The sequence below is a fragment of the Elephas maximus genome, chromosome 3 (genome assembly GCF_024166365.1).
Source record: "Elephas maximus indicus isolate mEleMax1 chromosome 3, mEleMax1 primary haplotype, whole genome shotgun sequence".
Taxonomy (NCBI): domain Eukaryota; kingdom Metazoa; phylum Chordata; class Mammalia; order Proboscidea; family Elephantidae; genus Elephas; species Elephas maximus.
In genome coordinates, this window is record NC_064821.1 from 91,416,582 (window position 1) to 91,434,736 (window position 18,155).

Genomic DNA, 18,155 nt, shown 5'->3' on the forward strand with positions numbered 1-18,155 from the left:
GCCTGGTTTATTATCTCTTCCTCCCTTCCTTCCTTTCCTTTCTCCCACCCTCCTAGCTGCATGTGCTGTATCTGTCCCTTCTGGATGGGCTGTGCCTTACCACCTGGCTAGGAAGCCACTGTAACACAGCTTCCCCAGGTCTGCACCACTCCAATAGCAGGCTCCCTCAGCACTTTTTTTTTTGGGGGGGGCTCCTGTTTCTCTCTTTTCTTTCCCATACCCACTTAGCTCCACACATCACAGCTTTCCCCCTCCCTTCTGCCTATCTGCTCTGCATGCTAAGCATTGCACACCGGAGCAGTACAGGCACGGTCTACTGGAACTGGCCCTGCACTGACCCCTGGCCCTACCCTGTCTGCTCAAGTACATGCCAGAAACAACCCTTCCCACCCCTTCCCTGCCACTGGTCCTGCTCATTGGACAAGGTAGTGAGAAGTATCATGGCCACAAACAAGCAAACAACAAAGAGTGCCCAGCCCCCCTGCTCAGACATAACCAAATAAAACCAAAAAGCAGGATGAAACAAACAAATCTATAATCAATAAATGAAGAAAATAGCTACTGAATGTCCCAAAGACAGCAGACAATATCAAAACATTTTAAAAACAGGAGATGGTGGTTCCAGTAGGCATCCAAAATAAAATACCAGATGACCTTCCAGTAGAAGAAAGGGCACTGGAACCACCTGATAGGGAATTCAAATCTCTAATACTCAGAGCTATCTAAGAGTTGAAGGGAAAAACAGACAAAAATAAGGAAAAAAATAGACAAAATCATGGAAAAGGCAGACAAAATCAGGGAAAAGACTGACAAAACAATGGAAAAATTCAAGAAAATAACACAGGAACAAAATGTCAAAATAAATTTGCAACTAGAAATAATCAAAAACAGCAATTAGAAATCCAAAAGATAAACAACAAGAATTCAGAAATGTCATAGATGGTCTGAGGAGCAGGTTTGAAACAATGGAAGGCGGGACCAGTAAAACTGAAGACAAATACTTGGATATCACTTTGTTTGAGGAAAAATCAGAGAAAAGAATGAAGAAAAATGAAGAAACCCTGAGAATGATGTGGGATACACTCAAAAGAAAAAATTTGTGAGTGATCAAAGTTTCAGAACAGGGGGAGAAAATGGAAAACACAGAGAGGATCATTGAAGAATTGCTGACAGAAATCTTTCCTAATATCATGAAAGACAAAAAGCTGACAATCCAAGAAGCTCAAAGAACCCCATATAGGCTAGACCCCAAAAGAAAATCTCCAAGGCATATCGTAATCACACTCATTAAAACCAAAGACAAAGAAAGACTCCTGAGAGCAGCTTGAGAAAAGTGAAGTCACATACACAGGGGAAGCAATAAGATTAAGCTCTGATTACTCTGCCGAAACCATGCAGGCAAGAAGGCAATGAGATGACACATATAAAACCTTGAAAGAAAAAAAATTGCCAACCAAGAATAATATATCCTGCAAAACTCTTGTTCAAATATGATGGTGAAAGTAGGACATTTCCAGATAAATAGAAATTAAGGGAATATGTACAAATCAAACCAATCTTACAAGAATTATTAAACAGAGTCCTTCAGTTTGAGAACAGACATCAGATGACAGCCTGAATCTAGGACACAAGTCCACATCACTCAGGTAACAACCTAGGTAATGAACTCTCAAGGACTAATCAAAACTAAAAGATTTACAACAGGGAACCAGAGAGGTTAATCTGTAGATGACAACAAAGTCTGAACAATAAAACAGGGCATAAACAGTATAGGCATAGAACTTTGAATTGGAGAGGAAGGCAAGGCGATACCAAGTAATAAAAGGCTGGTTCAAACTTAGGAAGATAAGGGTAAGTTTCAAGGTAGCCACAAAGGAAGTTAACAAACCTACTCATCAAAATAAATAAGAAAAACAAAGTCTCGGTAAACACAAAATCAACAAAAACAAAAGAAATGGAAAAAAAAATCCACAAACAAAAGGAATCCAGTACAAGAGAGTGGAAGGAACAAAGAAAATGTCAGCACTACAAAAAAAAAAAAAAAACACTATTAAATGACAGCAATAAACTCATACCTATCAGTAATTACACTGAACATAAATGGCCTAAATACAACCATAGAGACAGAGAGTGACAGAATGGATTAAAAAACCAGGAGCCATCAATATACTACCTACAAGAGACACACCTTAGAAACAAAGATGTAAATTTATTAAAAATCAAAGGATGGAAAAAAAATATATCAAGCAAACAGCTACCAAAAAAGAGCAGGAGTGGAAATAGAAATCTCAGATAAAATAGACTTTAAAACAAAATCCACCAAAAAAGACAAGGGAGGGCATTATATAATGATTAAAGGGACAATCCATCATGAAGACATAACCGTCATAAGTAGTTACATACCCAATGACAGGGCTCCAAAATACATAAAACAAACTTTAACAGCATTGAAAAGAGAAATTGATAGTTTCACAATAATAGTAGGAGACTTCAACACTACTTTCAGTAAAGGACAGAACATCTAGAAAGAAACTCAGCAAAGACACAGAAGATCTAAATGCCACAATCGGCCAACATGAATTCACAGACATGTATAGAACACTCCACCCAAAAGCTGCAAAGTACACATTCTTTTCCAATGCACATGGAGCATTGTCCAGAAGAGACCACATCTTAGGCCACAAAGCAACCCTCAACAAAATCTAAAATACTGAGATAAGGCAAAGTATCTTCTCTGATCTCAATGTCACCAAAGAAGAAATTAACAACAGGAAGAGCAAGGAAAAAAAAAATCAATTACATAGGAACTGAATAACACCCTGCTTAAAAACCACTGAGTAATAGAAGAAATCAAAGATGGAATCAAAAAATTGCTAGAATGAAAATGCATCATACCAAAACCTTTGGGACACAGCAAAGGGAGTCCTCAGAGGTCAATTTATAGCAATAGATGCAGACATCAAAAAAGAATGAAGGGACAAAATCAAAACATTAGCTACACAGCTTGAACAAATAGAAAGAGAACAGCAAAAGAAGCCCACAGCCACCAGAAGAAAGGAAATAATAAAGATCAGAGCAGAAAAAAATGAAATAGAGAATAGAAAAACAATAGAAAGAATCAACAAAACCAAAAGTTGGTTCTTTGAAAGGATCAACAAAATCAATAAACCACTGGCCAAATTGACACACACGCACACACACAAAAAAAAAAAAAAAACAGGAAAGGACTCAAATAACCCAAACAAGAAAAGAAATGGAGGACATTACCACAGATCTAACTGAAATAAAAAGAATCATAACAGAGTACTATGAAAAACTATTGTCCAACAAATTTGAAAACCTAGAGGAAACAGACAAATTTCTAGAAACACACTACCTACCCAAACTAGCACAAAATGACGTTGAAAATCCAAACAGAGCCATAAAAAGAGAAGAGATGGAAAAGGTAATTAAAAAAACAAAACAAAACAAAAAAACACTCCAAACAAAAAAAAAAAAAGCCCTGGCCCAGACGGCTTCACTGGAGACAGACGAATATCTCTCATGAACATAGATGCAAAAATTCTCAACAAAATTCTAGCCAACAGAATTTAATATTCTATCAAAAAAGAAATACACTATGACTAAGTGGGACTCATACCAGGTATGCAAGGATGGTTCAACATGAGAAATCAATCAAAGCAATCCACCACATAAATAAAAGATCATGATCATCTCAATCAACACCGAAAAGGCATTCAACAAGGTCCAACACCCATTCCTGATAAAAACTCTCAGAAAAATAGGTGTTGTTGTTGTTAAGTGCCATTGAGTTGGCTCCAACTCATAGTGACCCTACGCACAACAGAACAAAATACTGCCTGGTCCCGTGCCATCTTTACAATGGTTGCTATGCTTGAGCTCATTGTTGCAGTCACTGTGTCAATCCACTTCCTTGAGGGTCTTCCTCTTTTCCACTGACCCTGTATTTTGCCAAGCATGATGTCCTTCTCCAGGGACTAATCCCTCCCAAAAACATGTCCAAAGTATGTAAGATGCAGTCTCGCCATCCTTGCCTCTAAGGAGCATTCTGGCCACACTTCTTCAAAGACAGATTTGTTTGTTCTTTTGGCAGTCCATGGTATATTCAATATTCTTCGCCAACACCATGATTCAAAGGTGTCAGTTCTTCTTTGGTCTCCCTTATTGGTCGTCCAGCTTTCACATGCATGTGATGCGATTGAAAATACCATGGCTTGGCTCAGGCGCACCTTAGTCTTCAAGGTGACATCTTTGCTTTTCAACACTTTAAAGAGGTCCCTTGAAGCAGATTTACCCAATGCAATGCATTGTTTGATTCTCGACTGCTGCTTCCATGGCTGTTGATTGAGGATCCAAGTAAAATGAAATCCTTGACAACTTAACAATTTTTTCTCTGTTTATCATGTTGTTGCTCATTGGTCCAGTTGTGAGGATTTCTGTTTTCTTTATGTTGAGGTGCAATCCATACTGAAGGTTGTAGTCTTTGATCTTCATTAGTAAGTGCTTCAAGTCCTTTTCACTTTCAGCAAGCAAGGTTGTGTCATCTGCATAACACAGGTTGTTAATGAGTCTTCCTTCAATGCTGATGCCCCATTGTTCTTCATATAGTCCAGCTTCTCGGATTATTTGCTCAGCATACAGATTAAATAGGTATGGTGAAAAGATACAACCCTGATGCACACCTTTCCTGACTTTAAACCAATCAGTATCCCCTTGTTCTGTCCAAACAACTGCCTCTTGGTCTATGTAAAGGTTCCTCATGAGCACAATTAAGTGTCTGGAATTCCCATTCTTTGCAATGTTATCCATAACTTGTTATGATCCACACAGTTGAATGCCTTTGCATAGTCAATAAAACACAGGCAAACATCCTTCTGGTATTCTCTGCTTTTAACCAGGATCCATCTGACATCAGCAATGATAGCCCTGGTTCCATGTCTTCTTCTGAAACCAGCCTGAATTTCTGGCAGTTCCCTGTACATATACTGCTGCAGCTGCTTTTGAATGATCTTCAGCAAAATTTTGCTTGTATGTGATATTAATGATATTTTTCTGTAATTTCCGCATTCGGTTGGATCGCCTTTCTTGGGTATAGGCATAAATATGGATTTCTTCCAGTCAGTTGGCCAGCAAGCTTATTTCTTGACATAGATAAGTGAGTACTTCCAGCGCTGCATCGGTTTGTTGAAACATCTCAATTGGTATTCCATCAATTCCTGGAGCCTTTTTTTCGCCAATGCCTTCAGAGCAGCTTGGACTTCTTCCTTCGGTACCATTGGTTCCTGACCATATGCTACCTCTTGAAATGGTTTAACATCAACTAATTCTTTTTGGTATAATGACTCTCTTTATTCCTTCTATCTTCTTTTGATGCTTCCTGCTTTGTTTAATATTTTCCCCATAGAATCCTTCACTATTGCAACTTGAGGCTTGAATTTTTTCTTCAGTTCTTTCAGCTTGAGAAACGCTGAGCTTGTTATCCCCTTTTGGTTTTCCATCTCTAGCTCTTTGCACATGTCATTATTACTACTTTGTCTTTTCGAGCCACCCTTTGAAATCTTCTGTTCAGTTCTTTTACTTCATCATTTCTTCCTTTAGCTTTAGCTGCTCGACCTTTGTGAGCAAGTTTCAGAGTCTCCTCTGACATCCGTCTTGGTCTTTTCTTTCTTTCCTGTCTTTTCAATGACTTGCTTTCTTCATGTATGATGTCCTTGACATCATTCCACAACTTCTGGTCTTTGGTCACTACTGTTCAATGCATCAAATCTATTCTCAAGATGGTCTCTAAATTCAGGTAGGATATACTCAAGGTAATATTTTGTCTCTCGTGGACTTGCTCTGATTTTCTTCAGTTTCACCTTGAACTTGCATATGAGTGATTGATGGTCTGTTCCACAGTTGGCCCCTGGCCTTGTTCCGACTGATGATATTGAGGTTTTCATCATCTCTTGCCACAGATGTAGTCAGTTTGATTTCTGTGTGTCCCATCTGGCAAGGTCCATGTGCATAGTCATCGTTTAGGTTGGTGAAAGAAGGTATTTGCAATGAAGAAGTCGTTGGTCTTGCAAAATTCTATCATTCAATCTCCAGCATTGTTTTATCACCAAGGTCATATTTTCCAACCAGCAGTCCTTCTTCATTGTTGCCAACTTTCGCATTCCAATCACTAATAATTACCAATGCATCCTGATTGCATGTTCGATCAATTTTCAGACTGCAACAGCTGATAAAAATCTTCTATTTATTCATCTTTGGCCTTAGTGGTTGGTGCATGAATTTGAATAATAGTCATATTAACTAGTCTTCCTTGTAGGTGTATGGATATTATCCTATAACTGACAGCATTGTACTTCAGGATAGATCTTGAAATATTCTTTTTGACGATGAATATAACACCATTCCTCTTCAAGTTGTCATCCCCAGCATAGTAGACTATATGATTGTCTGATTCAAAATGGCCAATATGAGTCCATTTCAGCTCACTAATGCCTAGGATATAGATGTTTATGTGTTTCATTTCATTTTTGACGATTTCCAATTTTCCTAGATCAATATTTTGTACATTCCAGATTCTGATTATTAATGGGAGTTTTCAGCTGTTTCTTCTCATTTTGAGTCACACCACATCAGCAAATGAAATCAGGAAACAAAGCTTTACTCCATCCACATCATTAAGTTCGACTCTACTTTGAGGAGGCAGCTCTTCCCCAGTCATCTTTTGAGTGCCTTCCAACCCGGGGGACTCATCTTCCAGCGGTATATGAGACAATGTTCTGCTGCTATTCATAAGGCTTTCACTGGCTAATGCTTTTTAGAAGCAGGCTGCCGGGTCCTTCTTCCTTGTTTGTCTTAGTCTGGAAGCTCAGCTGAAACTTGTCCTCCATGGGTGACCCTGCTGGTAACTGAATACCAGTTGCATAGCTTCCAGGATCACAGCAACATGCAAGCCCCCACAGTACAATGAACTGACAGACACATGGGGGATAAAATAGGTATAGAAGGGAAATTCCTCAATTTAATAAAGGGCATCTATACAAAACCAACAGCCAACATCATTCTTAATGGAGAGAGGCTGAAAACATTCCCCTTGAGAACAGGAACAAGACAAAGACGCCCTTTATTGCCATTCTTATTTAAAATTGTACTGGAACTCCTAGCTAGAGCAATAAAGCAAGAAAAAGAAATAAAAGGCACCCAAATTGGCAATGAAAAAGCAAAACTGTCTCTGTTTGTGGATAGTATGATACTATACTTAGAAAATCCAAAGTCCATGAGAAAACTACTGGAATGAATAGAAAGATTCAGCAGATTAGCAGGATACAAGACAAACTTACAAAAATCAGTTGGATTACTATACACCAACAAAGAGAATGACAAAAAGGAAATCAGGAAAACAATACCATTCATAATAGCTCCTAAAAAAAAAAAATACGTAGGAATAAATCTAACCAGGAATATAAAAGAATTATACAAAGAAAACCACAAAACACTACTGTAAGAAACCAGAAAAGATCTATATAAATGGAAAAAATATACCATGCTCATGGATAGATAGACTCAACATTGTGAAAATTTGACTTCTAACCAAAGCAATCTACAAATACAATGCAATCCCAATCCAAATATTAACAGCATTCAGTGAAGAGATGGAAAAACTAATCATTGACTTTATATGGAAAGGGGAGAGGCCACGGATAAGTAAAGCATTACTGAAGAAGAATTAAGTAGGAGGATTCACATTACTTGACCTTGGAAGCTACTATACAGCTGCAGTAGTCAATAAAGGCTTGTACTGGCACAACAACAGATACATTGACCAATGGAACAGAATTGAGAACCCAGGTGTAAATCCATCCACCTGTGGTCACCTGATCTTGGACAGGGACCCAAAGTCCACCAAATAGGGAAAAGACAGTCTTTTTAACAAATGGTGCTGGCAAAACTGAATGTCCATCTGCAAAAAAAAAAAAAAAGAAAAGAAACAGGAACCATACCTCCACACCATACACAAAAATTAATTCGAAATGGATCAAAGACCTAAATTTAAAACTAAAAACTATAAATATCATTGAAGAAAAAAACACGATAAACACTAGAGGCCCTAATACATGGCATTAACAGGATACTAACCATAACTAACAACACACAAACTCCAGAAGATAAACTAGATAACCGGGATCTTCTAAAAATTAAATACATGCTCACCAAAAGAGTAAAAACAGAACCTATACACTGGGAAAAAAATTTGGCTGTGACAAATCCAATAAAGGTCTAGTCTCTAAAATCTACAGGAAAATCCAACACCTCTACAACAAAAACGCAAATAATCCAATTAAAAAATGGGCAAAGGAAATGAACAGACACTTCACTAAAGAAGACATTCAAGCACTTAACAGACATATGTGGAAATGCTCACAATCACTAGCCATTAGAGAAACACAAATCAAAACCACAATGAGATACCATTTCACCCTGGCATTACAGGCAGAAAAAGAAAAAAAAAAAAAAAAACAGGAAATAACAAATGTTGGAGAGGCTGAGGGGAGATTGGAACTCTTATGCACTGCTGATGGAAATGCAAGATGGCACAACCATTTGGGAAAATGATATGGTGCTTCTCTGGAAAGCTAGAAATAAAAAAAATACTGTAAGATTCAGCAATCCTACACCTAGGAATATATCCTAGAGAAATAAGAGCCATCACATGAATAGACATATGCACACCCATGTTCACTGCAGCATTGTTGGCAATAGCAAAAGCACGGAAATAACCTAGATTCCCATCAACAGATGAATGGATAAACAAACTATGGTACATACACACAATGGAGTACTACACAATGATAAAGAACGATGATAAATCTGTGAAGCCTCTCACAACATGGATGAATCTGGAGGGCATTATGCTGAGTTAAGTAAGTCAATCACAAAAGAGCAAATATTGTATGACAGCACTAATATACAAACTTGTGAAAAAGTTTAACACACAAAAAGAAATAATCTTTGATGGTTACGAGGGAGGGGAGGACTGGATCTGGAAAAACACTAAATAGACAAAAATAAGTGGTATGTTTGGTGAAGGGTAAGATAGTACACAATACTGGGAAAGCCAGCATTACTTGTCCAAGGCAAGGCCACGGAAGCTCCATAGACACATCCAAACTCCCTGAGCAACTGAATTACTGGGCTGAGGGCTGTGGGGACCATGGCCTCAGGGAACATCTAGCTCCACTGGCATAACATACTTTATAAAGAAAACGTTCTACATTCTACTTTGATGAGAAGCGTCTGGGGTCTTAAAAACTTGTGAGCGGCCATCTGAGACACTCCACTGGTTTCACCCCATTGGGAGCAAGAGAGAATGAAGAGAGCCAACGACACAAGGGAAAGATTAGTCTAGAGGACTAATGGCCCACAACTACCACCGCCTCCACCAGACTGAGTCCAGCACAGCTAGATGGTGCCCAGCTACCACCACTGACTGATCTGTCAGGGATCACAATAAAGGGTCCTGAACAGAGCTGGAGAAAAATGTAGAACAAAACTCTAACGCACAAAAAAAGACCAGACTTACTGGTCTGACAGAGACTGGAGAAACCCTGAGAGTATGTCCCCCGGACACCCTTTTAGCTCAGTAATGAAGTCACCCCTGAGGTTTACCCTTCAACCAAATATTAGACAGGCCCATAAAACAGAATGAGACTAAAGGAGCACACCAGCCCAGGGGAAAAGATGAGAAGGCAGGAGGGAACAGGAAAGCTAGTAATAGGGAACCCAAGGTCGAGAAGGTAGAGTGTTGACATTGGTAACCAATGTCACAAAACAATACGTATACTAATTGTTTAATGAGAAACTAGTTTGTTCTGTAAACCTTCATCTAAAGTGCAATGATAAAAAAATAAAAATAAAAAATCAAGATATATATTTCAAACAATTAAATAAAAGAAATAGAAGATTGTGTTCTGTCTGCTTTGTCTAAACTGCAAAACCCAATGTCTTCTCCTGTTTCTTATAGACAAGACCTTGCCCCTTAAGGAAACTTGGTATCATACCCATTGTTCTGTTTGCCTGATTCTCCTTCTTTCTTCTGGAATAGTAGGCTCACCTCTTCGTCCCCCTACCTCCCACAGACATTTCAACTACATAGTTCTAATAAGGCTGCCATGTGTTTGCATATTCTTGCCTCCTGGGATATATTTGACTTGCCCAGAGGTAGACATATACTCCAAGCCAGGCCAATCACAGTCTTTCCTGGAGATTTCTGAACTGGAAAATGAGAGTAAATCATTCTCTACTAGTAGAAGCCACTGGATGTGATACTTGGCAGTCATGTTCCCTACATGGGGAGGAGGCCAGTTGACAGTCTTCAGTGATATGCCATACTCTGGTACTCTTCTAATAAAATCTCCATTTTGTTTAAATCAGTCCCTGTTGTATTTCTTTTGCTTGTAACAACAAGCCCTAACAAATATGGGTATGTTCCAGTATATTTCCTTTGCCTTGTGGGACCTCTACAACTGAGCCCGATATTTTTGAAGGGGAGAGGGAGAAGAATGGATTGTGAGGGGTACTTGAGGTGTCAAATTCAGAGAGAAGCAGGCCTAGGCCCTCCCCGTTTTGATTGTGTGTTCCTGATCTGTGGCTCCTAGTAGACTTTCCCAACTGTAATGTTTGTTACATGTCAACTTGGCTAGGCTATAATTCTCAGTGGTTTGGCAGACCCTGGACTGGGTAAACAAACTGGGTACTCTCCCTTAATGTAATATAAGGCAATCATTTTCCATGATGTGATCTGATGTGATCAGTCAATTGCTTGGAAGGGGAGTTTCCTTGGGGGTGTGGCCTTCGGCAGTATATAAACAGATGTTCTGGCAAAGCTTGAGCTCTCTCTCTTCTTGTTGCCTGACTCTGGTTCTTGGGACACAAGCCTGCAGAAATCCCCAGCCTGTCACCTGACCTACAGATTTCGGATTCACCAACCTCTGCAACTCTTTGAGCCAGCAGAGGCCTTCAACCTGCCACCTGATCCATGGATTTGGGACTTACCAGCCACTGCTATTGCATGAGTCACTTCTTTGAAGTAGATATCTCTTTATATATTTATATATACATCTCACTGGTTTTGCTCCTCTATAGAACTCAGACTGAGACACCAATGCAACTTGATGGCTTCCCTTTCCCAGATCAAGTCCTAAAACCAGCAGCTGCTAAGGGCACTCAGTTACTCACCGGGTCATTATACATCTGGATGATGAGTTGTTTCACCCCATGCAGAGTAGGGTGGGCCCATGGAGAGGGATCCAGCCAGTGACGGTTCAGATCAAATCCCATCAGAGAGCACCTAGAAAGCATCCAAAGTAGGAGTCAGTATAGATAGGACAAGCCAAGCTTCTTAATTGCCCAAGTGCAGTTAGGTGTAGGAATAGTAATTATGTCACTTACCTAGAATTTATTGTTTGCCAGAGGTAGTTCTAAGCCCTTTATATGTATTAGTTCATTCAGTGCTCTCAACAATCCTCTGAGGTCACTACTATTTATAATTCCCATTACACAGGTGAAGAAACTGAGTCACTGAAAGGTTTAAAAATATTTCTGTTGAGCAGTCTCACTTCAGAGGCTATGCTCAGAGACCCATAGACACATGCACATCTCCTACACAGTTCAGCAGAAAGAAATGCTCAAGTCAAAACCCTTGGTATCTCCCTTATTCCTCTTTGTCTCACACCTACAGCTAATCTACTATCTCTACCTTCAAAATGCATCCAAAAGCCAACCCTTTTTTTTAAAATCACCTCCACTGATACCTCCTTGAGCTGGCACTAAGGTCCAAATGATTAAAAAAAAAAAAAGTCCAAACTCATTGCTGTCAAGTTGATTCCGACTCATAGCAACCCTACAGGACAGAGTAGAACAGCCCCATGGGGGTTCTAAGATGCAGCTGATGGATTCAAACTGCCGATCTTTTAGTTAGCAGCCACAGCTCTTAACTGCTGTGCCACCAGGGCTCCAAAATATTGTAATAATCCTACTTTATCTTACTTGATCTTCTTGCTTCTACCCTTGCCCCCTCACCCCGCATCCAATGCCCCATTCCCCACACAACAGAGAGAATAATCTTCAAATATAAGTCAGATCCTGTCCTTCTTCTGTTCAAATGGTTCTCTGTTATACATATAGTAAAAGCTGAAATTCTTGCAACAGGCTACAAGGACCCACATTGCCCACTCCCTGTGAATTTCTCTGACCTTAGCTCCTACCACTCTCTCTCTTGCTTACTCTGTGCCAGATACTGGTCTCTTCACTGTTCCTCCAAAACACCAGGTGGTTCCTGCCTCCTGGCTTGTGCGCAGGCTGTTCTTTCTGACTATAGTTCAGACTGCTCAGGCATCAGTCCTGATGTCACCTCTATTCTTGAACAAGTTATTTAAAACCGTTTTGTGCTTTAGTTTCCACATCTATACAATAAGAACAGTAATACCCGCCTGGTGGTCTCTTCTTCCTTCAGATATTTGAGTGACTCCTTCCCTCACTTATTTCAAGTCTTTGCTCAAATGTGACCTGTTCAGTGAAGCCTACCCTGACCAGCTTTTCCATGCTTAACTCTTCCTCGGGCACATTACATAACTTCACTAGGGTAAGTGCAACTGTGACCTTTGTTTATCCCCCTCTTCTCCCTCCTCCTCTTCTTTCTCCAGATCTGCCCAAAGCCCTGCCTACACTTGGGAAGGGATACTTCCTCCAGGGCTCTGTCCCCATGCCTCCACCCCGTGGACCTTCACACAATGTAGGTACTCTCCAGGCCAGCCCAGGCTGAGGTACAGCTTCCAGAAACACTGTTTGCTCACAATTCAAATTATTTTCATCATCTGATCTCTTTTCCAATCCTTTCTCCTCCTGTCACAGAGTGGGTTTTCTGCACAGATCTGATGGTCTTGCTTGCTTGATCAAGATTCATCTATGATTCTCCATTGCCTATAGAATAAAATTCGGCTCTTTGCCCCCAATTCAAAACTGATGGCAGTCATACACCTCTCCCGTCTGCCCCAAATTGTCCCTCTTTTTCTCTGATATCCCTCTACCCTACTAGTTTATCCCCCATCTTATTTTTCAATCTATTCTCACTATTTTCTTAAGCAATACAGTTTAGCCTCCTCTCAGCTTACTAATTTGCATCTTCACCTGTCACTCTTATCAGCAAAATAAAGAACCCCACTGAGGACCCACCTCCCCTTAATGATGGTTGGGGTGGGGATGGAAGGTAAATAATAATTTTTCCTTAGTCTTTAAACTAAGGATAGTGGGAACCCTGTGGAAGAATAACTAACATTTCATGGAGGCAATGGGGAAAGGTTATATTGAGGAGAAGCCATTTGAGTTGGGCCTTGTTAAATGAATATAATTTTGCCAGGCATTAGGGGCAGAAAGAATAGCATAAGTAAAGGAAGGAACTGTGAAGCCATCCAGGATGCTGGGAGTGCTGGGAGAATGGTGAACAGTTTGGTTTAGTTGGGTCATAGGGCACATGTTGAGGAGGTAGTGACGATGAAGCTGTAAAGGGAATGAAATGTTAAGGACCTTGAATGTCTGTCTTTGTGTTGCTGTGTTTAGATCAACCACGTGCTAATGGGGGCTTCCCACTGATTGCACAGCATGAGCAGAAACAGCCCTATGTGCAAGTTACAAAATCATCATCACAATTAGGGAAACACAGTCAAGGGAACATTTACTAACATTACTTTATAAGTACTAAATATTTTATCTAAATTAATCCTGATAACAACCTTGCAAGAGTGGAGCTATTATTATGCCCATTTTGCAGATGTGGAAACTGAAGCATAGTGAGCTTATAAATAGCTTGCTCAAAGAAAGAAGACATCAGGATTTGTGCCTAAGCAGTCTGACCGCAGACCTTGAACTCTTAGCCCCTTCTCCTTATTATAGTATCATGTAGTATGTGCTTAGTATGTGCCGGGCACTAGGCTAAGATCTTTCCATGGGTTTTGGCACTTACATACAATACTTCTAAATTAATTTAAGCTGTTGTTTAAATACCCAGCCCTCTACCCTGGGCTTGTCCCCATTGCAGCAGATATTAGATTGGGGTTAAAACCAGGTCATCTGAACTCTCCATCAAGGACTCTGAACCTCACCCACGTTGTTTTTCCTTTATGCTTCTGGTCTCAAAGAAATTGTAAACCCTAAAGGGTATAAATCCATCCTTCCTTATTTTCTCCTTCCATCTCCTCCCTCCCTCCACATGAATGGAGACTCTATAGGGTGCTAGGTGCTAGGCTGGGCTCTGGGGAAAGCTAAGAGATGAGTCAGACCTCCTAGGCCCTCAGAAGGCTCGTGCTCTACTGCAGGAAATAGACTCCTCGAGTATTAGCTCCTTTGAGAAAAGGCAAGGGAAAAAGGCTGTCTTTTCCCCTTCTCGCTCCCCACGCTGTGGGATGAAGCACACAGCAGAAGATTCAAAGACTCCCAGAATCCCCAAAATTTTAGCCTTGGACTTGAATTAAAGCCCTCCAGTTGTTTGTGTAGCTTATACCGTCTTTCCCCTCCTTCACTCAGCACTGAGAACCAGTTGTATGTTTGGATTTGAGGAGCTACTAACTGCCTCATAAACGCTCTTCCCTTAATCTCCTTGGAAGGTCTGGAAGAACCATATTATCCCATCACAACACTGCTTCTGCTCCAGTGAGAGCCAGAGAAAAATAATGTGGAAATATCCAGGAACATCCTTTGGTTCCACAGGCAGAATCTCACCAGAGGTCCTACCTAGCCTCTGTGCCTTCACAGGGCCAGGCTGGCCTGACATAGTAAGTGTGACCACTATCCCCACACTCACATCCCTGATGAGTATGGGGATAACGTCCCGTGGAATGCAGAGGACCTATCCCCTGCTCAGCAGCTGGCTTACTATGTGACCTTAGGCAAGTCCCTTGCTCTCTTGAGCCCTAAGTTTCCCCAGCTACAAATAGAGAAGGGGAGGTGACTACAAGCTTTCGAAGAACCTCCTCCAACTTGGGCTGCTTTTCCCCTATCCCATCCCCCGGTAGAGAGGAGGTTGCAAGGCAAATTTCCATAGCAGTGATGCGTGGATACCAACCCTTCTTTCTGCTCCAAAGAGAGCGGTCACTAATGCACAGCCTCCTGTCCAGGCAAGTTACTTCCTGACCTTGAACTAGCAAATATATCCCATTTTCATTTGCCACTGTAATGTGAGCATTTTTCTTTGTTATTAAGCCCTCTGTAACTACCATTTTAATAGTGTTGCACTATTATCCCATTGTATGAATGCCCCATAATTCATTTAGCCATTTCCCCATGGTGGCAAATTTATGTTGTTTTTAATATTTTACTATTTAAAAAATTCACTATTGAATACTTTCACCCCTAAAGTTGTTTGTACATTTCAGAATTTTTCCTTAGAATAGTTTCCCAGATGTAGAATTACTTAGTAAGAGGATTCCATAAAATAAGTTTTTAAGTGGAAAAAAAAAAAATCCTCAATATAAAAAAATAGAAAAAAAAGGTAATATCATCTTCTTATCACCCAAAGATAACCACTTTTAGCCTTTTGATGCATATCTTGCCATCTTTCTGAGCTTATAGTAATAAGTATAGCAGTAGCTGACATTTAATGAACACTTTCTATATGCCCTAACAGGGATAATCTAATTTAATCGTCATATTTATCTCTTAAAAGTTCTGTATCCCCATTTTACAGATGAGAAAAAAAAGGCTTAGAAAAATTAAATAACTTCCTCTAAGGCCACAGAGCTACTATGTGGCAGTTATAATTTGAACTCCGGGTCAGCCTAATTCTGAGAGTCTAAAATCTTAATAAATTGCTCTCCTAACTCCAGTCTCTTCTAAAGACGCTAAATTGTCTTTCAGAAAGAAAACAATCCTGTATTTAGAGGCTTGAACTACAGACTTGTACACGCAGTTGTTAAATATTCTAATCTGTACTATAGGGTCGCTATGAGTTGGAATTGACTCGACTGCAGTGGGTTTGGTTTTGTTTTTTGGTACTATAAATAGTAAAAAAAAAAAAAAAAGTAAATTGTAAAAATACAGGTAACACAACATTTATCAATAAAACATTTTTCACATGTACAATTCAGTGAGACCAATTACATCAATTACGTTATGCAACTATCATCAACATACATTGCCAAATTTTCCATCCCCATAAATAGGAACTCACTGCTTCCTAAACCATGATTTCCCCTTTCCTCTGGTAGCCACTGTTAAACTCTAATCTCTAGACATTTGCCTATTCTAGGTATTTCATATGCACTATAACTCCTTTCCACTACTCATCTGTCAGCTTGTCATACTATGGTGGCTTGCATGTTGCTGTGATGCTGGAAGCTATGCCACTGGTATTTCAAATGCCAGCAGGTCCGCCCATGGCAGACAAGTTTCAGCTGAGCTTCCAAACTAAGACAGGCTGGGGAAAAGGACCTGGCAATCTACTTCTAAAAAAACTGGCCAGTGAAGAACTTATGAATAGCAGCAGAACATTGTCTGATATGGTGCTGGAAGATGAGCCCCTCAGGTTGGAGGCTCTCAAAATATAACTGGGGAAGAGCTGCTTCCTTAGAGTTGACCTTAATGATGCGGATGGAATAAAGCATTCGGGACCTTCATTTGCTGATGCGGCATGATTCAAAATGAAAAGAAGCACCTACAAACATTCATTAATAATTGGAATGTGGAATGTACAAAGTGTGAATCTAGGAAAATTGAAAGTCATCAAAAGTGAAATGGAATGCATAAAGATCAATATCCTAGGCATTAGCAAGCTAAAATGGACTGGTATTGGCCATTTTGAATCAGTCTTATGGTCTACTATGTTGGGAATGACACACTGAAGAGGAATGAGGTCCCATTCATTGTCAAAATAACATTTCGAGATCTATCCTGAAGTACAACATTGTCCATGACAGGATAATATCCATGTGCCTACAAGGAAAGCCAGTTAATATGACTATTATTCAAATTTACCCACCAACTGCTAATGCCAAATAGGAAGAAATTGAAGATTTTTACCAACTTCTGCCATCTGAAATTGTTCAAACATGCCATCAAGATGCATTGATAATTACTGGTGGCTGGAACAAAAGTTAGACAAAGAAAGATTGGTATTTGGAAAATATGGCCTTGGTGATAGAAATGACGCCAGAGATCACATAATAGAATTTTGCAAGACCAACAACTTCATTGCAAATACTTTTTTTTGCCAATATAAATAGTGACTACACATGGACCTAGCCAGATGTAATACACAGGAATCAAGTCAGCTACTACATCAATGGAAAGAGATGATGGAGAAGCTCAATATCATCAGTTAGGACAAGGCCAGGGGCTGACTGCGGAACAGACCATCAACTGCTCAAAAGCAAGTTTAAGTTGAAGCTGAAGAAAATTAAAACAAGCCCACAAGAGCCAAAGTGTGACCTTTAGTATATTCCACCTGAATTTAGAGACCACCTCAAGAAGAGATTTGATGCATTAAACACTAATGACAGAAGACCAGATCAGTTGTGGGATGACATCAAGGACATCAGGCATGAAGAAAGCAAAAGGTCATTAAAAAGAGAGAAAAGAAAGAAAAGCCCAAAATGGATGTCAGAAGAGACTCTGAAACTTGCTCTTGAACATTGAGTAGCTAAAGCAAACTGAAGAAATGATCACATAAAAAGCTGAATAGAAGATTTCAAATGGCAGCTTGAGAAGAACAAAGTAAAGTATTATAGTGAAATGTGCAAAGATCTGGAGTTAGAAAACCAAAAGAGAAGAACAAGCTGGGCATTTCTCAAGCTGAAAGAACTGAAGAAAAAATTCAAGACCCCAGTTGCAATACTGAAAGATTCCATGGGCAAAAAATTGAATGGTACAGGAAGCATCAAAAGAAGATGGAAGAATACACAGTCACTGTACCAAAATGAATTGATCAATGTTCAACCATTTCAGGGTGTAGCATATGATCAAAAAATGACAGTAGTGAAGGAAGAAATCCAAGTTGCATTAAAGTGACTGGTGAAAAACAAGTCTCTAGTAATTGACAGAATACTAGTTGAGAAAACGACACAATGCTGGAAGTGCTCAATTGTCTATGCCAA

At 39.8% G+C, this 18,155-nt stretch overlaps 1 protein-coding gene across 2 annotated transcripts in view; it reads right to left on the reverse strand.

The window, feature by feature from the left end:
• The window catches only part of BEND5 (BEN domain containing 5), a 352,434-nt gene that overhangs the window by 146,252 nt on the left and 188,027 nt on the right, over positions 1–18,155 (reverse strand). For both annotated transcript variants that reach the window (XM_049879235.1, XM_049879234.1), the window contains exon 6: positions 11,251–11,362. In XM_049879235.1, the coding sequence (XP_049735192.1) occupies positions 11,251–11,362 (112 nt within the window). The remainder of the gene's footprint in view (positions 1–11,250; positions 11,363–18,155) is intronic.